This window comes from Lepidochelys kempii, chromosome 7 (genome assembly GCF_965140265.1).
Source record: "Lepidochelys kempii isolate rLepKem1 chromosome 7, rLepKem1.hap2, whole genome shotgun sequence".
NCBI lineage: Eukaryota > Metazoa > Chordata > Testudines > Cheloniidae > Lepidochelys > Lepidochelys kempii.
In genome coordinates this window covers 34,045,142-34,065,821 of record NC_133262.1, presented here as the reverse complement: position 1 = coordinate 34,065,821, position 20,680 = coordinate 34,045,142, and the positions used below count along the sequence as shown (strand labels likewise).

Genomic DNA, 20,680 nt, shown 5'->3' with positions numbered 1-20,680 from the left:
CTCCGCCGCACCGGGGGGAGCAGCGCATGGCGGGGAGGGGGACACGGCTGAGGGAGCGCAAGGACCACTTGAAAAAACAGACTATTCCTGCGCTGCCCCGCAACCTCAAGGGAATATATATTGATAGCTCAGTGGTTTGAGCATTGGCCTGCTAAACCCAGGGCTGTGAGTTCAATCCTTGAGGGGGCCATTTAGGGATCTGGGGCAAAAATGGGGGATTGGTCCTGCTTTGAGCAGGGGCTTGGCTAGATGACCTCCTGAGGTCCCTTCCAACCCTGATATTCTATGATCTCCGCCTCAGGCACCCCGCCTCTCCCTCACGCACACCCCTCCCTCATCGGCTACTATGGAGACCGAAGTCCCGCCCCCACACCAAATGGTGGGCAAGATTATTCACCAATCACCAGGCGGAACTGGTGGAGTGACACCAGGCGTTGACCAATCAGAGAGAGGAAGCGAGTCTGACCAGTGCCCGTTGAGATGACTTGAGGGCTGAGGAATACATTTCTACGGCCAGTCAGCGAGCAGAGCGTGAACTAAACCAATCAATGGATGAGTCGAGTTGAGTGACGGGCGCTTCAAACTAATCGACGGGAATGGGGATTGAATGACAGCGGCCGGTATCCAATCTTCGGGGGGAACCGGGGAGTGACAGTGATCCCGAGCCAATCAAGCAGCAGAGGTTGGAGAAGTGGCAAGAGCAGGCAGCAGGGGGCGGGAGTAGGTGGATCCCTTCAGGCCGCGGCTTTGTGGTGAGTGGGGATGGGGGGACTAGGGGGCAAAGAACCCCATGAGCCGGGATTAGCCGCCTTCGCCTCTCCCCGCACCGGGACCTCCCAGCCCCGCTCCCCTCACGCAGGACCAGAACCGGCCCCCTCCCCCCCGCACCGGGACCCCCCCGGCCCTCTCCCCTCACGCAGGACCAGAACCGGCCCCCTCCCCCCCGCACCGGGACCCCCCCCGGCCCTCTCCCCTCACGCAGGACCAGAACCGGCCCCCTCCCCCCGCACCGGGACCCCCCCGGCCCTCTCCCCTCACGCAGGACCAGAACCGGCCCCCTCCCCCCGAACCGGGACCCCCCGGCCCCGCTCCCCTCACGCAGGACCAGAACCGGCCCCCTCCCCCTTCACCGGGACCCCCCCGGCCCTCTCCCCTCACGCAGGACCAGAACCGGCCCCCTCCCCCCGGCCCCGCTCCCCTCACGCAGGACCAGAACCGGCCCCCTCCCCCCCTCACTGGGACCCCCCAGCCCCGCTCCCCTCACGCAGGACCAGAACCGGCCCCCTCCCCCCCCGCACCGGGACCCCCCAGCCCTCTCCCCTCACGCAGGACCAGAACCGGCCCCCTTCCCCCGCACCGGGACCCCCCCGGCCCTGCTCCCCTCACGCAGGACCAGAACCGGCCCCCCGCACCGGGACCCCCCCGGCCCTGCTCCCCTCACGCAGGTCCAGAACCGGCCCCCCTCCCCCCGAACCGGGACCTGCCAGCCCAGCTACCCCGAACTGAGACAGGAGCCCTAGCCCCCTAAACCAGGATTCCCCTGAGCTTGGCTCCTCCCACCCTTGATACCCCCCAATCAGCCCCCTGCTTGTCTCCCCCCACCAGCAGCCCTGGCGTGACCTCCCTCCCCTGGGATCCCTAAGTACCCCTCACCTAGTTTGGCCTGTAATGTGGGGGGCAACCACCTCCTCCCTGCCCAGGCTTCCCTGTCCCCATTCAGGCCTCATCCCTAGAGATGGGACCCCTGTGCCAGCAGTCTCCCCTCCCAGGTTCACCCCCTTGCAGGCTCTTCTCCTTTCTCTGGGTCACATAGGGGAAGGTGATACAGGGCCATGTTAACATATGCCTCCCGTGCTAGAATGGGGGATGCCTGCCCGAGGCAACAGCCAATGCTGGGGAATAATGGGGGGCACCAGCTTTCAGCCCTAACCTGAGGGGGGTCTTCATAGGGGGATGATGGGAGCAGGAGCTTCTGGCTACAGTGGCCCACAGAAAGAGGAGATTCTGGATAGGGCACTTTGCAGTGGCGGGGGGGGATAGAGAGGCTCAACATGAGGTGTGAGGGCCCACGCTGGGGAAGGCTGAAGTGGGAAGGGATGGGGGTGGACTGGGGGCAGATAATGAAAGATGCAGGGCAAGTGGGGCCCCAGTCAAGCCCAAGAGAGATCAGAGCTCAGGCTGAGGCAGCAAGGGGACAAATAATGGGTCCCAGTCCCTCATGCTTCATTAAGGGGCAGTCTGGTGGGGAGGGGATGTTTCCTCAGCCCCTCCATCTCCAAGGTAACTCTGATTCTCTCTCTCCCCCCAACTCCCAGGGGCTCAAGGCTATGCCAACTGCTGCTCCATCCTCCTAACTACCCTTCAGCATGGAGTTCCCTGACCACAGTAAGCACTTGTTGCAGAGCTTGCGAGAGCAGCGACACCAGGGCTTCCTTTGCGACTGCACCATCATGGTGGGCAACACCCAGTTCCTAGCACACAGGGCTGTGCTGGCCTCCTGCAGCACCTTCTTCCACATGTTCTATAAGGAGCGGCTGGACAAGCGGGACCTGGTCTATATCAACAACGAGATTGTTACAGCACCGGCCTTTGGGCTGCTGCTGGAGTTCATGTACCAGGGCATGCTGGCCTTCAACGACACTCCAGTGGAGGATGTGCTGGCTGCTGCAAGCTACCTGCACATGAATGACATTGTCAAGGTCTGCAAGAAGAAGCTGCAGGCACGGGCACTGGCAGAGGCTGACAGCACTAAGAAGGAGGAGGACTCTCCAGCCAGCTCTGAGTTCCTGCCCAGCACCTCCAAGTGCCAGTTGCAAAGCCCTGAGGTCCTGCCACCACCTGTGCATCTGTGTGAAGCAGGAAAGAACAAGAAGGAGGAGTGGAAGAATAACCTCTTGGAGAAAGCAGGCCCCCAGCAGCCTCTAGCACCAACTGGGGACATGGCAGATACTACACAGCCGGGCATGGACGGCGACTCCCCCCGTGGCCCCGTCTTGGGTAGGCCTCTCCCCCCAGCCACTGCAGATGTTTCTCTGTCTAGCCCCAGCAGCTCCACTGAAACCATCTCCCACAGCTATTTTCCTCCGGGCAACGTGGCAGAGGCACCATCCGGCCTGGAAACCATCCCTGAGAACTTAGCCGTGGAGCCCCGGGTGGGCAGCTTAGATGGCTTCTACTCCAAGGAGCTAGACAGGGGCCCCATCAAAGTGAAGGTGGAAGCCATTGTGATCTCTGATGAGGAGCCAGACACAGTGGAGCAGCTGGAGAGGCGGAGCATGGAAATGAGGATGGAGAGCATCTTCCAGAGGCCCACAGTGGAGGTGGGGCCTACTGGGGGCTGCAACCGCCACCCCGATGGCTTTGAGGAGCCCAGTGGCATTGAGGAGGTGTCATCAGAGGGTGGCTTTCTTCCACAGGAGCATCTCCCCTACCACATGATCCCGGTGCCGGGTGGACAGGGCTACTCCAACATGGTGACACCACCGCTGCATGAGCAGATGTACCTGCCAGAGTACGAGGCACACCCCAACTTTGGTATCTTCACTGAGGACGTCCCCACCTGCAAGACATGTGGCAAGACCTTCTCCTGCTCCTACACGCTGCGGCGCCATGCCACTGTGCACACACGCGAGCGCCCCTATGAATGTCGCTACTGCATGCGCAGCTACACCCAGTCTGGGGACCTGTACAGGCACATACGCAAGGCCCACAATGAAGACCTGGCAGCCAAGCGCTGTAAACAGGACGTGGAGAACCCCTCGTAGTGAACCCACATCTTCCCCACCCAGGGATATAGGACAAGCCGGACGCTCCTCAACAGTAGAGGGGAAGCCTTTGGATTCTCTCCTGTAGAGATGGGTTGGGGGTGTGGTGAGGCCCCCCCCAGGATGCTAGCAGGGAACTTTGAACTGTAATCAGGAGCCACAGCAACCATAGGCACAGAGCAAAGGGGCCTCACTCCAAACCAGCAGCTGCTCTGGTTCGTGCCCTTGATCAGTCGTCTTCCTGCCCAAGCCACATGTACCACCTCCCTGCCTGCCAGAAGGAGTTGCTGTCATTTCTTATACAGCGTAGACCTGTGCTGGGCACACTACACTGGCGTTTCCCCGTTGGACTGCTGCCAGCTTTGTAAATAGTTTGGAGACAGCTGCATTGATCAGGATAATTTAAACTCTAACCAGGGAATACTTTCACATATATTTATGCTCAGAGTGGGTCACAGCAGCTGGGAGTTCAGGCCCAGGACAACATCTGACTATCAGGGGTTATTACCCTGGGCAGGAGCTCTGCACAGAGCGGGGTTTAGAGTGATTGCTTCAGAGTAAGTTTGAGCAGACACACAACCTTCACTTCCCCCACCCTCCACTCCCAGTGCTGCCCCTTCTCTTGGTTGTTTTTAATCTTGGCAGGGCTACTTATGCCAGACACCCTCTCCTTGAAGGTTACTCTCATTCATTTTAATCCCCCTTAGACAGAGGCTCCCTGTTTTTAAGGTTTTATTTTTAAGCAAATCATGGCTCTCTTTTCAAGAGGATATAAAGTGAGTTTTAGAAAATGGTTTCCCACCACTGGGGGTGGCCCTTCCAGCCCCCTGGAATGAGCTCCCAGGGAATGGGGGGAGTAGCCCAACATCCCAGAGGATAAGTTCCCAGCAGCTATGGGCTTTAGGGCCAACTAGCCCTTCTGCAAACCACCCAGGAAGGGACAAAAAGGTGAAAGGTAGGGTAATTTGCATGGGATGGTTTATACCAGTCTTGTCTGTGCTGCTTACTGTGGAGCCTTTGGGTACAAGGGCAGATTGGTAGGAAACACCTAAAGCAAAAACCCTCCTAGGGGTCCAGGCCAAGAGTTTCTGACTCCCATTGTTTTTAGTGTCATGGCAGTTGGGAGCCCAAATGCTGCTCCAGACCACCCCATGGCTCTAGCCAGCTGCTCTTTAAGCTCAAGTTGCCTCTGTCAATCACTACATCTTTGTCCCCACACACTGCCCCAGCAGTGAATGCAGCAGGGTTCCTGCTCACTCCGGGGGGAGGGACAGACTCCACAAGCTGCTGTGCTGTTAAACTGTCCTCATATCAGCCCCTCTCCTTCACTTACCAAACCCAATAGCCCAGAGCAGCCACCTTTTATCCGACTCATCATCATTTGATTGTCTAAATATAAAGCCCAGAGCGAAAGTGCTTCTAGGACTCATTTCTGTTCAAAGCCGGGAGTTGGGGTCGCTGCTAAGGACAAAAGTTCAATAGTAAAACTAGCACCAAGTGCTTCCACTGTCTGTGCTGTGGTCTCTTCTCTCCAGCACGTTTTGAGGGGTCAGCTCTGCTGCAGCTCTAGCCTCTAAGGCTCAGGCCAACAAATAAGTCCATTTATCCACAGGACAGGCTGCAGCAGTGCAACTTGCATGACTCACTCCTACCGTGGAGGAGGGAGTTCAGTCTTTATGGCTCCTACCATTATTACACAGGCAGTTGGCCTGAGGCAACCCCCTTGGTGGGGTGATATGGTCATTTAGCCACTGTCAGTCTGGAGTGGGGTGAGAGCAGGGCCTTAGAGGTGAACAGCACCAAGTCCCACTCACAAGGGCTGAGTGAGGTGAGATCCCTCAGTTTACTCAACCCTGCTAAGAATGGCATGAGCAGGAGAAGAATGAGGTGGGGCTGGGTGTGTATGGGTCAGTTGGGCATAGGGAGGAGACAAATCCAAGCTTCTGGCCAACTCCAGAAGGGAGATCCCCAAAGCCCCCTTCTGATGGGATTTCCAGCTTCAAACTGCTGTGCACCTACCTGCCTTAGCCAGGCTCCAGAAGCAGCACAGGAAGATCACCCTGTGCCATGGAAAGGGGGCCTCCAAGGTGCTTTGTGCTAGGGGCAGAACTCCCACCCAGATGGGAATTAATTGATAGGAAAGTGACAATTAGGAAGAAAGTTTTCGACTGCTCTCAACTCCGTAAGGAGGAAAAATTCTCTCACACACAGTTCCAAGTGCCTCTTCAGATTGGTCTGGTGCAGGAGTCCCTGGGCTCAAAAGACTGGGACTCCAGAGGCGGGTACAGGATTGCAAGGCTTATGCCTGCAGAGCAGGAACTGCCTATTTAGTGGATGCTCTAACCACCTCAGACATGTTCCCAGAACATGAGAACAGATGCTTCCCCTCCCTCCAATAAATCAGTCTTCCCAGCAGCAATGGAAGGAGATGCCCTAGTACGTTCACACATGTTGTAGGGAACAGGAAAGATACTAGCCGCTATCTCAGCCCCCTCCTGCTCTACACCATTAGAAGCCTTGGGTGCTTAGGTAACACAGGCCTTTCTAACCCCGCTTTCCTTTGGCCGCTTCTGAATCAGGGACAGCCGCCAGAAGAAGAAAGCAGCCTATGATCTGTCTGAAATGAAGACAGGCTTCCAGCAGGGCCTCCAGGAGCTTTTACTAACCCAGCAGCACTGGAGAGGAAAGCTAAACAACCCTCAGACTGGGGCCTGCTAAGCAGTTGTGGGTCCAGGACAGTGTCACCACAGCACAGAACCCCCCCACCCAGGATAGTGGATTATTTGTACAAAGTTAACAGGCCCAAGGGACCACGTACTCTAAATATAGCTGTAACTGGAGCACTCCCCTGAGGCCTCTCTCTACTGATTGGTAGCATCATGAGCTGCTTGCACCTGGCAGGGGGTTCTCAGTGCCCACCCAGTGCAGCCATTAGTCTTAGCAACTGCAGTCCCATTTCACACAGACAAGCATTTACAGAAACATATTATTTAACAGGGTTAACTGGTGGCTACAGGGTGTGCTTCTAAAGGGAAGACACATGCAGTCTAAAGGCCAGACTGTGCTTATTCCATGTGCAGGGTTACCTTCCCTCCTGCACAACTCAACCTCCCTTACAAGGGAACCAGTCTACCCCACAGCTAGGGCTGCCCTTGAGGAGGAGGTTCACCCCTGCTCTGGGAGGACAAGGGTCTCCAGTGGTCAGCATTGGGGCTAGGAAAATTGCTGGAAGATTACTTCTTCCAAAAGTTAGCCACCACCATGTGAGCTCTTTCCCCAAGGTCAGAGGGAACAGGATGGCCTTTACCAGCCCCAGGTGGTGCAGCAGGAGCTTGGAGCCAGCACCAAGTAGTGTCCTCCAACACCACCCTTAAGCAGTGGGGTCCTATTGGTCTCACAGTAGGGTGAATCACACTGGCACAAGTGCAAGAGGCTGGCAGGTGTGACTATCCCCACAACACAGAAAGGGCCATCCCACAGGCACCGCAGGGTAAAGGCATCTGTTCTAGGCTAAAGGCGTGCTCACTCTGAAGTCAGATCTTTCCCTTTGGAGCAAGTCTATTCAGGCACCCACTTGGGGAAGGGAGGAAATGGGCAGGTTCCTTGGTGTCTCAGCACACCAGGGTAGATGCCCCACTGACCAGGCAGGAATGTCATTCCTACTCTGACTGGAGGGGGTGGGATGACACCATTTACTAAGCAGCAACATTAGAATGGGCAACGATGGCTCCTTTCAGAGAAGCAGGAGTCCGAGGCAACCGGCAGCCCTAGCCAAACATCTCCTGGGAGGCGTAGGTCATGTAGAGGAACCCATCTTCATCTTGGTTCAGTGTATATACTTCAGCCATGGTGAGTGACATGCTGACCAGGCTCCGGCTACCATCCACCAGCAAGTAGAACGACTGGGTGGAGCTGAGGGACATCCTGTTCCTGGGGAAGCAAGAAGGCAAGAGAGCTGAGTCCCATCTGAGGGTAAGAAGGAAAAGCACTGACTGGTCTCCTCTGAGAGCACCCATTGCCTGCCTAGCCCAGGGGGAACTGCACTACCTGGGCATTGATCGCACTTGCTCACAGCCACCCCTGCATCTAACCCACAACAGCAGCTAATGGAGACCAGGGGTCCCTTACCCAGGGCACCCTGGAACAAGGGGCTGTTCAGAGAGCTGCAGTCTCTGCATTAGCCTTTGGTAGCACCTCTCCCAAAGCTGTATGGCACCCTGAAACACAGCCAGGGGCATCCTAAGAGGGCTAATAACTGCCCAGGTCACAGCACCCCCCCTTTGTTGTCTCAGACAAGAGAGGTTTCAGAGTAACAGCCGTGTTAGTCTGTATTCGCAAAAAGAAAAGGAGTACTTGTGGCACCTTAGAGACTAACCAATTTATTTGAGCATGAGCTTTCGTGAGCTACAGCTCACTTCATCGGATGCATACCGTGGAAACTGCAGCAGACTTTATATATATGTAATATATATGTGTATATATAAAGTCTGCTGCAGTTTCCACAGCATGCATCTGATGAAGTGAGCTGTAGCTCAGGAAAGCTCATGCTCAAATAAATTGGTTAGTCTCTAAGGTGCCACAAGTATTCCTTTTCTTTCAGTCAAGAGAGGGCAACAGGACCCAGCAGTACCTGGGACACAGACACCAGGGGTACAATACCAAGACAGACCCCCGCTTCCAATCACACACCTCCTCTTCTCTTACCGGATAATGGTCACAAACTGCCCCATGGTCAGCTCCTGGGGGACCAGGAACTTGGTCCTATCCAAAGCTGGCAGCACCTTCTCCTTGGGGTACCGCTCCAGGATCACCTGGAAAACAGACACGTGGGAAAGGGAAGAAGGCAGCACCCCTCCCAGAGATGAAGCTGCTGAGATAGGCATAGCCCCTTCCCTGCCCCTGCGGAGGTGGGGAGAAGAGGTGAGGGCCCATTCCCCACGGAGCGGCTGGTGTCCTGGGCCCCGGGGTACACGCTGAGCGCCCCCCCACGTCCCACCTCCTCCCGCCAAGCGGCCGCCCCGCCCACTCACCGGGAGTTTGCTGGGGAATTTAGAGCGGACCGCGGACACTTCACGTTTCCTGGTAGCTGGAATGAGAAGCGGATCCGGGGAGGAGGGTCACAGCCAGAGGGGCCGAGCCAGGGCTTCCCCAGCAGAGCCCCCCGGAACCCGAGGGAAATGGGGGGAGACCCCGCGCGGGCCGCGCCCACAGAGCTCTGGATACTCAGAGGAAGCATCCGGGCCTCCCCACGGAGGGGCAGCCAGCCCCGAGCAGTGCTCTCCGCACCCCAGCTGCAGGGGGAGCTCCAGCCCCCTTGTTCAGCCCCTGGTCGGGGGGCTCTCCGCTTAGAGCCCACAGAAGAGGAAGAGGGCAGGGCACCCCGAAGTCCGCCCAGGGGCTTCCCTGCAGGGGACGCCCTGCCCTCGAGTTCACCGGGCTCCGTCTGCACGGACCCGCCCAGGGCTCCCCTCTCACCGAAGCATTTCCGCTGCTTGAAGGGAGCGCGGGGCTCCCGGTTGCCGGTAACTGGCAGCATCCTGCAGGGCACTGAGCGGGGCTCGCCTGCCCCCGGAGCCCTTTAAATAGCGCCGCTTGCCAGCTGCAGCGGGATCCCGCGGCAACTCTGCCCCGCCCTGGGGCCAGGGCCCTCCTGCTGCTGCTGGGGAGCGCTCGGGCCCTGACGGGACTGGGGGCGCCCGGCTTCGGGTGGGGAGCAAGACACTGAGGCGGGGGAAGGGTTTTTCTTCTCTATGGGCTGATTTTGCTTCTGCTCGGACTAAGAGAAAGGAGGGTCTGTTAATTGTACCTCCCCCATAATGGGGATGGAAGCGGTTGTTAATTGCCCCTGTTCTCTGTGATGGGGAGACAGAGGCCGACGGGCCTTGTTAATTGCCCCTGCCCCCCATGGATTGGGGATAGAGAGGAGTCTGTTAATTGCCCCCGCTCTCTATGGTAGAGGAATGGAAGAGGGGTCTGTTAAATGCCCCCTGTGCTGGGGGGTAGAGGGGCCCCTGGATGGGGGACAGAGAGGGGGGTCTATTAGTTGCCCCTGCCCCCTGTGGTGCCCCCACCCCCGACACCCAGTGCACGTCCAGCGGGCAGAGGGGAATTAGGCCTCATGGTTATTGAATCCCTTCGCCTGGCTCCGTTCAGAGCCGCCAAGCAGGAGCCCGCATGACATGGCTGATGGCTGGGCCACGGGGTGGAATAGGGGGAGCGAGAATGTACAAACAAGCCCAGGCATCGACCCCTCCAAGGTGAGGGTCAGGCCCGCGGGTGGTATGGGAGGTGTCCCTGGTCCAGGGCATGAGGCAGTGACCTGCCCCCCGGGGAGCTGCGGCTATATTTGGGGGAGAATCCGCTCCTCACTGGGGGAAGGATTTGGGGACATTGGCCCCTCTTGAGATTTGGGTGGCATTTCACCCCTCCCATGGAGTAATGGGGGCCTGTCCCCCCAGGCTGTATTCTGGGGGGTGCAGTGGGATTATTTTACCCCTCGGGGTGTGTCTGGGGGTATTTGCCCCATAGTGCATTTTCGGGTGGGTCCAATGGGTTTTTACCCCCCTGGTGCACGGGGTGGGGGGACGAGGGGATATTTACCGTCTACTGCCCCTGATCTTAACTTCGCTCTACGAAATGTTTTGCCCAGGTCGGACCCAATCAGGAGCCCGGGGCCTTTGGCCCCGCCCCCACGTGACTCTTTCAAAACCAGCCCCTTTGTTTGAGCTGCTGTGTGTGCTGAAAGTCCCTGGCAAGAGACAACTGGAGCCGGTGGCGGCTTCTGGGGGCTGCCTCTGTGGGTCCAGCTTCCCCCATAGTGCGTGCAACTTATCCTCCTCTTAGCCTGCTCCCGCTGCATGCGATTTACCAGCACCCCTGCTGCCGGTGGATGTAATTTACTCTCCCACCCATCCTGCCCCCGTGCATGCAATTTACCCCCCTCTCGGCATCCTGGTCCTTGCTTGGGGTGCACACTTCCCTCTGCAGCTGCTGTACCCGGTGAGTCCTGGCTGCATGCACTTCCTTCCTCGCCCAGTCGATCCTGCCTCTGGTGCATACACTGCCCCCAGTTCTATCGTTCTGCCCCCGGCGTATGTACCTCCCCAGGAGCTGCGTCCCCATCCCCCACCCCCCTGAGCGGTGCCGCTTGCCCCAGCGATCCTCATGGCCCGCAGAGCTGTGCCCCCCTCCCTCTGGTCCGGGAGCGACCGAGTGCGGTTCGGGGAGCGGCTACAGGCCAGCCTGGCCGGGATCCTGGAGCTCGAGCTGCTGAGAGAGACGCAGAAGGGAACCGTGGAGAGCGCCCTGGGCGTCCGGGAGCCGGCGGGGGCTATCCCAGGGGGGCAGCGACAGGTGAGAGCGGGGTGGGGGGAATGCATGGGCCAGGGGAGGGATGGTTGCCTTTAGTGTGATGGGTGGGGTGGTGCTGGTGGCCTGTGATATGCAGGAGATTACATGATCTGGCCTTAAACTCTGTTGGGCTGGTTATGTGGGGTGGGGGGGGGAGTACAGGGGGCCAAGGGAGGGGAGCATGGGGGCTGGGGTAGGGGAACTTGAGCTAGGTGCATGGGATGGGGGCAGAGGGAGGGTGTGGGATACTGAGCTATGGAAAGCTGGGGGGATGGGGATGGCTCTGGGTTAGGAGTGGAGTTTGGGGGAGGAACATGGGAGCTGGAGTAGGAGTGGAGGCAGGGAAGCTATGGTTGGTGTAACTATGGTGTGATTGGCGGTGTGATGGTGCAGGACTGGAGGTATGATATGGGGGTTGGGGCATGAGTGGGAGGGGGCAAAGGGGTATGCTGGAAGGGAAGGGGCAATGGCTGCTGTGACCATGGGGAGGTTGGTTGCAGGGTTAAGGTCCAGGGAAGCCCTGGGGGGCCAGGATACAAGTCAGGGAGCTGGAGGGCTCCAGGGCTTTGAGCAGGGTGGCTTCCCCAGGACTCTGCCCTGGAGTAGTGTGTGCTCCAGTTAGAGAAAAAAATTCCTTTTGCAGCAAAGAAGCCAGGAAAGCTCCCCAAATGCAATGTGTTTCAGTCTGTGGAATAGTCCTGGGGGCTGCCAGCCTGAACCCAAGGTGCGCCTCTCCAGCCCTACGCCCTGCCTCTGCGAGTGGCTCAGATGGCTTAAGGGAGGCACAAGAAACTCCAGTGTGGAGGACTGTCCTGCCCTTGAGGAAACCCTTGCTCCCTTAGGGGCTGGGTTGTGCCCTGAGGCTGAGGAGTCTGCATCCCTTATAGCCTCTTCTCCTGTCTGACATACCTGGGCATGTTCCCTTTATCCACAGATGTGTCCAGCCCTTTTGTGAATCCTGCTAGGCTCTTGTCCCCAGTTATGTCTTGTGGCAGTGCGTTCCACAGGCTAATTCAGTGCTTGTTTCCTTTCTTTGGTGTTCAATGTATTGCCTCTTTAATTTCACTCAATGTCTCTTTGTTCCTGCATCAACTGTGGGGGTGAATGGAGTCCCCAGTCTGCCGTCTCTATGCCAGTTACTATTTTGTGTAACTCTGTGATGTCTCTTATCTGAACTAAACAGCCCCAGTCTCTTCCAACTTGCCTTAGACTGAAGTCTCTACCTGTCTTCTAATTCTGATTTGTGTTTGCCCCCCTCCCAATTCCACTTCCTCCTTTTTGTGCATAAAGTTTGTGTAGCAGCTATCTGGCATGTGGAGGAGTTGGTAAGTTCATATCCTGATGCTGGACAGCCTGTTTTGTGAGTTGTTTCTTATAAATTCTCCTTAGCCACTGCTTGAATGCAGCCACGTCTGGTGTCAGCACATTGCAATGCTGCTCAGCAGCTTAGGAGAGGAAGGGAAAGAGAATCCATTATCCCTCTTAGACTGTCTCATCATATAGGATGTATGCAGTGTTGTAGTCATATTGGTCCTAGGATATTTGAGAGACAAGGTGGGGGAGGTAATATCTGTTATTGGACCAACTTCTCTTGGTGAGAGAGACAAGCTTTTGAGCTTACACAGAGCTCTTCTTCAGGTCTGGGAAACATACTCAGAGTGTCACTGCTAAGTACAAGGTGGAGCAGATTGTTTAGCATAAGTAGTTACATATTTCAAGGCATCATTCAAGTTGAAGTGGCCTGTTAACGACTTATGCTAAACAATCTATTCAGTCTTGTATTTAGCCTGAGGCCATGTCTACACTACAGAATTATAGAGCTACCACAAGTAATTACTTTGCTTGTGTGTGTCTACACTTTGCGCCTTGTGTCTGTGGTGAATGTTCTCCCCAGGAGCGCTTGTATCGATTATACTGTCAGCATCGGGCAGCTGAGCAGCACAGTGTCTACGCTGACACTGCGTCGACCGACTACATCAACCGTAACTCCATGCCACTTGTAGAGGTGGAGTTATTAATTTGGCGTAGCGGGGCAGTTACATTGGCGGGAGTTGAATTTAAGTATAGACACTTCCATAGTTAGGCTGACATAAGCTGCCTTGCCTCAACCTAGCTCTGTAATGCAGACCAGACCTGGGTACGTTTCCCAGACCCAAGGGATAGCTCAGTGTAGCTTGAAAGCGTGTCTCTCTCCTCAGTAGAAGTTGGTCCAATAGAAGATATTACCTCACCCATCTTGTCTCTTATCAGATAGGAGGCAGCATTCTGTGCCTCCCTCATCTGCCCTGTGCCACAGGATGTAACTAAGGGGTGGTGTGTGCTCTGCCATCCTGGGGCTGCGCTGTTTGCATTTCTCAGCCTGCTTTGTTTGGAATGGATGTACCCTCCTTTGTACAGTCAAAGCCCCAGGACGGGGGAGCTTGTGGGGCTTCAGGGGAATTCTTGGCATCTCTTCTGACTCTGCTTGTCCTGAGGCTGGGAGCTGAGCTGCAGGGAGCGGGATTCAGACCTAGGCTGCTGACCTGGCCTTGGCAGGTTGGCCTCTGTGGATTTGGCTTGCAGGGAGGTGGGCGTTGGCTGGTCAGGCTCTGTGTGTATTAGAGGAAACAAACCACCTGTTGTTTACAGTGCTCACTTGCTTCCTGTCTGGCTGTCCTCCCAGCCCAGCTCTGCGCTGGCGTGGACAGTGCCAGTTTCTCCATCCCCTTCCTGGTGTCGTTCAAGAGCAAATAGCAGAACCGGAGTCTTCTCGTAACAAGAAACGGGGGAAACGCTGACTAGCCAGCTCCAGTGTAAACTAACCCTGGGACAGGCAGCAGGCTGCTCGCTCCATCCCTGCACTGCACATCTGGCATGCAGGGGGAGGGGAAATCAGGGGAGCTGCCCCAGGGCAGCCCGGCTGGTGCATGCCTGCTCATGCACAGTAATGCACACAGCTGTGCTTGTGCTGGGGGAAAGAGGGTGTCTGAACAGTTGGGAGCCTGCGACCTGCCCCCTCCCAGGGATAGCAGTGAGGCCAGATCTGGCTTTCAGGACCAGCCTGGCTTAAGGCCAGCAGAGGCTTTGAATAACCAAATGGGTTGGGTGGAGGCATTGAGTCAGGGGCAGGTGGCAGAAATATCAGTGTGGTCTGGCTGTTCTCCAAGGTGAATGGTGCACGTGTGGACCCCCCATGCACACCCTGGACACCCCAGCAAGCCCCTGCCTGTGCACCCCCCCTTCCCCCCGAACCTTGAAATCTTGTACATGCACCCGCCGCTCTGCCTGTGTGGAGCGTGTGTCTCTCTGCTTCAGTAGGTAAGATGGAGGCAGGGGGGCTCACACAAAGGCAACAGCTGCCTGGCCTAGGAGGGATGGAGCTGAGCTCAAAGGCAGAAAGGGGCCTCCGGGCTCATGTTTCACTCCTGCCGCCAGCTTGGCTCTGGGGCCCTCCCCCCTCTTCCTCACCCTAGCCTGGCTGTTAGTGGGGCTTGGGGGAAGTCCCAGTCCCCTTCCCATCCCCACCTCCGACTCTAGGCCTTGCAGGAGAAGCGAGGCATCTGGGACAGTAGGGATGATGCTACAGAGCATGCTTCCTAATGGAACAAGTCACCGTGGCTTGTGCTGGGGCCCGTAGGGCGAGGCCTGGGTGTGTCTCGGGCCCTGGGCTGGGGTGAGTTGGAGGGAGCAGCATCTGTTTTCCACTCTGATTTCCCCCGACCACCACCATATTACCTCACTGTTTTTTTACCCTCTTGAACCCAGAGTCAAATAAAACCTAAGCCAGCCCCGCCTCTTGGGGGGAAGCCACGGGGCCCCCCAGCTCCACGTCAGCCAGGATACAGATCTGCAAACATCTCTGGGGTAAGAATGACAGAGACAGCTCCCTCCCCGGCCCATGGAGGAAGGGGGATGGAGGAGAGGTTGAGGTAAAGTGCAGGGAGCTGGGGAAGATTGTGATCTTATCAGTACTTCTAATCACCAGCCTGGGGTCAAGGTGCATCATCCCTTGGCCTCCTGAACTCCTCACCTGGCTGTGGCTGCTGCTGCTTCCCAGTTCTTGGGGTGGGCAGGGAGGCCCCTGCCCGTCAAGTCCCGTACAGCTGGGAGAGAGCAATGATATGTGGGGAAGGGGCTGGGCTAAGACACTCTGTGCTGGGGGGGGTGCAGCGGCCAAGCTGTACACCACCCTCACACCTGGGGGGAGATTGGGAGCAGCTTGCCCTCCCTTAGCCTCCCATCCACTGGAGGTGCCTCCAAGCTGTTTCCCAGCTAGAGCTATGTGAAGCTGCTGCGGGGGGAACATCTGGATAGGTGGAGGAAGTCTTGCCTAGTGGGTTGAGCGCACAGCTGTGTGCAGGACTCCTGGGTTCCCTTCTCAGCACTGCTGCTTGATCTGTGCCACCCGGAGCAGGTTCTGTCTCTTGTCTGTCGCTGTAAGAGGAGCTGATGCTGCCTGACACCCCTGGGAGCTTTGGGGGCTAATGGGTAGGGTGCTCTGAGCCTGGGAAGTGCCAACAGTATCTTTGCAGAGCTCACTCAGCAGTGGACATATCCCTTCTCCCTTGGATGGCTGCTCTTTGGTGCAGGGCCGGGTTTTTGGCTCATTGGGGCACTGGAGCCTAGACATGCCACACAAGCTGCAGCTTAGAATTGGTTTAAAACCTGAGCGGGCTAAACCGGCCCCGCAGGTGTGTGCAGAGGCAGGAAGCTGGTTCTGTCCCTTCAGCCTCCAGCAATGACACCGCGCTGAGCCAGGTTTGAATCAGTGGGAGGCTACGCCTGCAGCAGCGATCGGTACCGCATCGCCTGAGTTCAACCTGTGCAACTCCATGTGGACCAGAGCTTACTGGAGTGCAGTGCCAGCACAAAGGGGGAAAGGGGCCTGCTCTCCAGAGGGGAGGGAGGGTCCTCAGCAGTGATGGGAGGTCCTAATCTTGGAAGGTATCCGGGAGACATTGTGGTGCCCAGAACAGTGATTGGAGGGAGCCCCTTCAATGAGGGAGGATTCTCTGCGTGATCTTGCTCAGGTAGCGGGTTCTATTCAGTGCCCAGCGGGCCGGGAGGAGGGAGTCTGGGGCAGAGTTGGGGGCCTGTGCAGTGTCCTTGCCATGGAGGAGGCCCAGTCGTAGTTGGGGGTGTGCTCTGCCCAGCTCCTTGCAGAGACCCAGGGCTGGGTCTGGCCCTGGATGCCAGGGCCCCAGGTGGCTGGTGGGTTTGGTGGCTGCTAGCATCTCTGACTAACCCTGTTCGTGCTTCTGCCACAGCAGGGATGGGGCAGCCTGGGGGCTAAGGAACCGCTGCCCGCAGCTAAGCTGGACCGGAGCAAGTCTGAGGACCTGCTGGGCATCCCTGACAAGCCATGTGTCTCCTACTGCTCCTCCGAGAGCATCAACATGGGACGCCAGGCCGGGAATAGGGACAGCAGAACGCCGGCAACAAGCCTGGCATTGAGAACCGCTGGATCCAGCGAGCAGCTGCTGCTCCCCAAGAGGCCCAGGGCACAGGCAGAGCCTAACTTCACTGCACCAGAGACCTCAGAGGCCGACTCCAGGCCCAGCTCGGGTATGTTCAGCCGGGATTTGGGCCCTGGCAACCAGGAGCAATAAGGCACCAAGGCCTGCTCGTCCTGGGTGGTGCGTGATGCAGGCAGAGGCTCCGAGCTGGGCCATGTAGCCTGTCGGGATCATCCTCCACAACCCAGAGTCCCTGGGACTTGTTAGTTGGGGACTCAGGGGGAGGAGAGACCCATCCCGTTAGGGGTTGAGGGAGTTGGGGGAGAGATAAGGACGACCGGACCCCTGCAGTGAACCTTTCCTCTTGCCCCAGGGTTCTACGAGACCAGCGAGATGGGCTCCCTGTCCGACTCCTCCACATCCATGCACAGCGAGTGCCCAGGGGGCTCACATTGCAGCGTTGGTTCCCTCTCCTACCTCCCAGGCCTACGGGACAGTGGCTGTTCACGGCCGCACTCCACTGACGAGACCACCGTCCGGCTTCTCGACCTCCGGCTGCAGCGGGTAATGGTACCCAATGCTCCCAGAAGCCCCCATGCCGCTGCCAGGAGACCAGTCTCAACAGGTAAGCAGGAAACGGCCAGCTCAGGATGTGGAGCCCTGCTGTCAGCCAGTAGGATCCGGGGAGCAACAGGGTTGGGGCATGACCCTGAACCTGGCAGGGGGGACCTGACTCATTCCAACTTACCCATTTCCACAGGGGCTCTGGACACCCTGCCAGGTGCCATTGATGCCCCCAGACCCACGGCAGAGTCAGTGCAGGACTGTCCCATACTGTCTGTTCTCTGATTTCTGCATCCCAGGCAGAGGTGGAGCCAGCCTGCTCCCCACTGCCTCACAGATACTCCAGGAGCATTGCTCTGAGTTGTCACAGATCTCAAGACCAGGAAAGTCCATTCTGATGGGCCAGGCTGGACAACCTGACCCAGGGACTCCTGTATGTAGCTTGCCATTCATGGCTGAGCTAGAGCATGCATTCAAGGCCTGGTTTGCACTAGAATCCCACCCCCTAACCAGTGTAGTTCGCCCCAGTGTGGCTGCAGTTATACCAGCATAAAGGTGCCATACCCCAGGAGAGTTTATTCCACTTCCTATACAGGAACAGCTAGACCAGGTCCATGTAACCACATCCCCACTGGGGAAGGGAGGCTCTATGCTTTCACTACACCAGGGTGGCTACAGTGAACAAGGCCTTAGAATCCTGGGCTCGATTTACAGACCCCCAACCCCGTGCCCTACTCTCCCTTGTGATGGGGAATCAGCCATCTCCCTGAGTCTGTTAAATGGCTAATCACTCTCCCTTTTAACAATGTGCTTTCCATCTGATCTGAGGACAGGTCTGTGCTGGGAGCACGTTGCTGGTGTAGCTATCCCCATAGGCTATCCTTGTGTACTACACCAGCAAAACACTCTGAGCATGGCTGCAGCTTAGACTGGCAAAACGGCTCCTGTGCCAGCATAGTTTATTCCAGCCCCACCGAGCATATGCAGCTCTACTGGCAAAAGGCCTTTTTGGGTGTCAAAACTGCAGCTATGTTTGAGCTTTTGCTGGCACAGCTATGTTGAGTGGGGGATTTTTTTTTTCCACCCTTCTCCCTGACAGAGCTGTGCTGGCAAAAGCCCTAGTGTAGACACAGTTATACCAGCTAAAAAGGCCTCTTTCTGGGGGAGCTGATTTTGCTGGGGAAACTGGTTTAAGCTGCACCGCCACTAAGAGGGATTGCTGGGGTAGCTATGCCTGTATATCTGTACCAGCTGACCCCTCCTAGTGGGGACAAGGCCCTGGTCTCAGAGGCAGGTTTCCAGCCCTTGATTTGTTCTCCTAGCTCTCCTCTGAACCCGCGTTGTTGCCAGGATCCCTGCCAGTGCCCGTGGGCACCTAGCCCCTAGGTCACCACTTAGCCAAGATACTGGGTCCAGTTTGGTACAGCCAAGCCCTATGTCATGCAGGGAATACTGGCCCAAGCACCTGGTTTCTCCTGCCAGGCCAGAGCCTGTCTCTGATCCAGGATGCCTGCTCTCTACTCTCTCCACAGGGGATCTGGAGTTCTTGCTGAGCCTGGGTGAGCTTTCGCCAGCGTTCCCTCAGAGCTTGCAGCTCCTGCGGTACAAGTGTGACCTGGTGTCCCGCAGCACCAGCGAGATCTACCACTACCCCAGCCCACTGCATGCCGTGGCCTTGCAAAGTCCACTCTTTACCAGCGGCCTGTCCCGGGGCCCATCCCAGGAGGATCTCAGCGAGCGGGCAGCCATCCCCACTGTGCAGGAGGGTTCTCCCCAGAGTGGGCCAGCCCCCTCAGAGGAGCAGCGCCGAGCCCAGCTGGACCGTTACATCGCCAAGCTGGTGTTGAGGTACAGGTGTCGGTCGGCAGCTAGTCGCACGGAGCCTAGCTACCTGGCAGGGCACCAGAAGAGCCAATCCATGTCATCGGTCTGCGGCTCCCCACTGGCAGCTGGGCCGCTCCCTGGCTGGAAAATCCGCAGGCGCATTTCTACCTGCTCCCACCTCCGCTCTCCAGAGGGGCCTGACAGCTCCCAGGCACTGGACGGCCCAGGGGGCCGAGGCTCCACCGCCTCCTCTGTGGGATCCAGCGAACGCTCAATGGGGTTGCTCCTGGAGCAGCTCTCGCTGTGCCAGGAGCAGCCAGAGGGAGCCGGCTGGGCTGAGGCCTCGTCCTGTCATCCCCATGTGGTCAGGGTCAAGGCCTCCTCCAGGAAGACCCTTGGCACTGAGCGGGAGCGGCTCTACAAGGGCAAGCATGCCTCGCGGGAGTTGGTGAAGGTAGGCGAGGGTGGGGAGCGCAGCTGGCTCAGCCCGCGGGAGCTGCTTCGCAGGATTAGTCTCCGGCGCAGGCCAGCTCTCCGGGCAGAAGTGGGGAGCCGCTGCAGCTCAGAGGTGAACGTCCGCACGCCGAGGCCTGTGTATCGCTGCAGCTCCCAGCACTGCCTGGAGCTCCCAGGCAGACACAAGTGGGCATCCGTCCTGGAGATCTCCAGCCAGGCTCTGGGGAGGCCGAAAGCTGAGCCCTTCCCCCCACCAAGCCGCCAGCTGGCCTTCTCCACAGACTCCTGCTTCCCTGATGGCAGCCAGCTGGAGCTGCAGCCACAGCGAGCTGAGGGCAGCAGCACCTCCAGCCTCAGTGAGGTGGATGCTGTCAGCCTGAATGGGGATTGGCGACTGCGGCAGCTGGGGCCACCCGGGGCCCACCCGCTTCATGCCTCCGCCACACTGGATTCCAGCAACCTGGCCATGGCCAGCTACAAACTACACAGGACCCGCTCCTTCAAGGAGCTGAAGAGGATGGTGACCCGTTCCCTCAGGCCTCTGGCTCCCAAGGCCAGCGGAGCCTCCAAGTGACTTCCTCTAGCTGCAGGCTGCTCCCGAAAGCCATGTGGCAAAGCCACCACCTAGCCCCATCCTTTCGGGGGGATGGGACCCCATTTACTGGGACTCTAAGCTCTGCCTGCCTCCTCCCTATGGAGTCTTCACCGTCCCCTATTCATGTCTCTTCTCTGTGGTAGACAAGTGACTGGAATTGGCAGGGCCTGGTGCTTCACCCACCCCGATCGCTGACAACTTGGGGAGGGGATTTAGAATCAGCCCCCTGCCCCAACGCTGGCAGAACTGCACTGACAAGGCTGGCACAGGGGCACCCTCTCCCTACAGCACGGGCAAGCCAGAGCAGCCCTCTCCCTGAGAGGCAGGGAGCTTGAAATGGCCCTCCAACTTCTAAGAGCGGGAGGGGGCAGGAGCCACACTATCTAGGGACTGTGTCTGGGCTTGAAATCAAATGTTCAACAGGTACCACGGGCCCCCTGCATCTCCCATAACCTAGGTATGTCTGGGTGCTGCTGTCTGACTAGCTGCGGCGGGTAGGCGCTCTGTGTGGGCAGAGCTGCCTGGCTCTGGCTGCACCAAGGAGCCTCATTGCTGGTGTCAATTCTAAGTGGAAAAAAATAAAAATTGAATGTTAAGGATTTGGAGGGTGTTTTAGACCTGGGCGGTCTGCTGGCTTGGGAAGGGCAGCACCCCACTCCCCCCTGCAGCGCCCCACTCCAGTGTTTAAATGC

The 20,680-nt window shown here is 57.8% G+C and overlaps 3 protein-coding genes across 9 annotated transcripts; 2 read left to right on the top strand and 1 right to left on the bottom strand.

The window, feature by feature from the left end:
* The first annotated feature begins 216 nt into the window (after positions 1-216).
* ZBTB3 (zinc finger and BTB domain containing 3) lies at positions 217-6,878 on the top strand. Of its 3 annotated transcripts, none has more exons than XM_073352153.1 (2): positions 217-561; positions 2,316-6,878. In XM_073352153.1, exon 2 carries the CDS (start codon positions 2,367-2,369, stop codon positions 3,762-3,764), a length of 1,398 nt encoding a protein of 465 aa, XP_073208254.1. In that variant the 5' UTR covers positions 217-561; positions 2,316-2,366; the 3' UTR covers positions 3,765-6,878. The 3 variants fall into 3 exon arrangements, with proteins under 3 accessions (XP_073208254.1, XP_073208252.1, XP_073208255.1); XM_073352151.1 differs by lacking the exon at positions 217-561 and adding an exon at positions 577-752; XM_073352154.1 differs by lacking the exon at positions 217-561 and adding an exon at positions 1,492-1,769.
* On the bottom strand, positions 6,737-10,405 carry LOC140914423 (microtubule-associated protein 1 light chain 3 gamma-like). The gene is made up of 4 exons (XM_073352155.1): positions 9,240-10,405; positions 8,795-8,850; positions 8,469-8,575; positions 6,737-7,694 (listed from the first exon to the last, which is right to left on the bottom strand). The coding sequence occupies exons 1-4, from the start codon at positions 9,298-9,300 to the stop codon at positions 7,532-7,534; spliced, it is 387 nt and encodes a 128-aa protein (XP_073208256.1). The 5' UTR covers positions 9,301-10,405; the 3' UTR covers positions 6,737-7,531.
* LOC140914420 (uncharacterized) lies at positions 6,881-20,584 on the top strand. 5 transcript variants are annotated; one of them, XM_073352148.1, is made up of 6 exons: positions 6,881-7,736; positions 10,414-11,117; positions 14,859-14,957; positions 16,361-16,658; positions 16,923-17,174; positions 18,646-20,584. In XM_073352148.1, the coding sequence occupies exons 2-6, from the start codon at positions 10,929-10,931 to the stop codon at positions 19,965-19,967; spliced, it is 2,160 nt and encodes a 719-aa protein (XP_073208249.1). In that variant the 5' UTR covers positions 6,881-7,736; positions 10,414-10,928; the 3' UTR covers positions 19,968-20,584. The 5 variants fall into 5 exon arrangements, with proteins under 5 accessions (XP_073208249.1, XP_073208248.1, XP_073208247.1 ...); XM_073352147.1 differs by lacking the exon at positions 6,881-7,736 and adding an exon at positions 8,621-9,286; XM_073352146.1 differs by lacking the exon at positions 6,881-7,736 and adding an exon at positions 8,621-10,021.
* Positions 20,585-20,680: the final 96 nt, after the last annotated feature.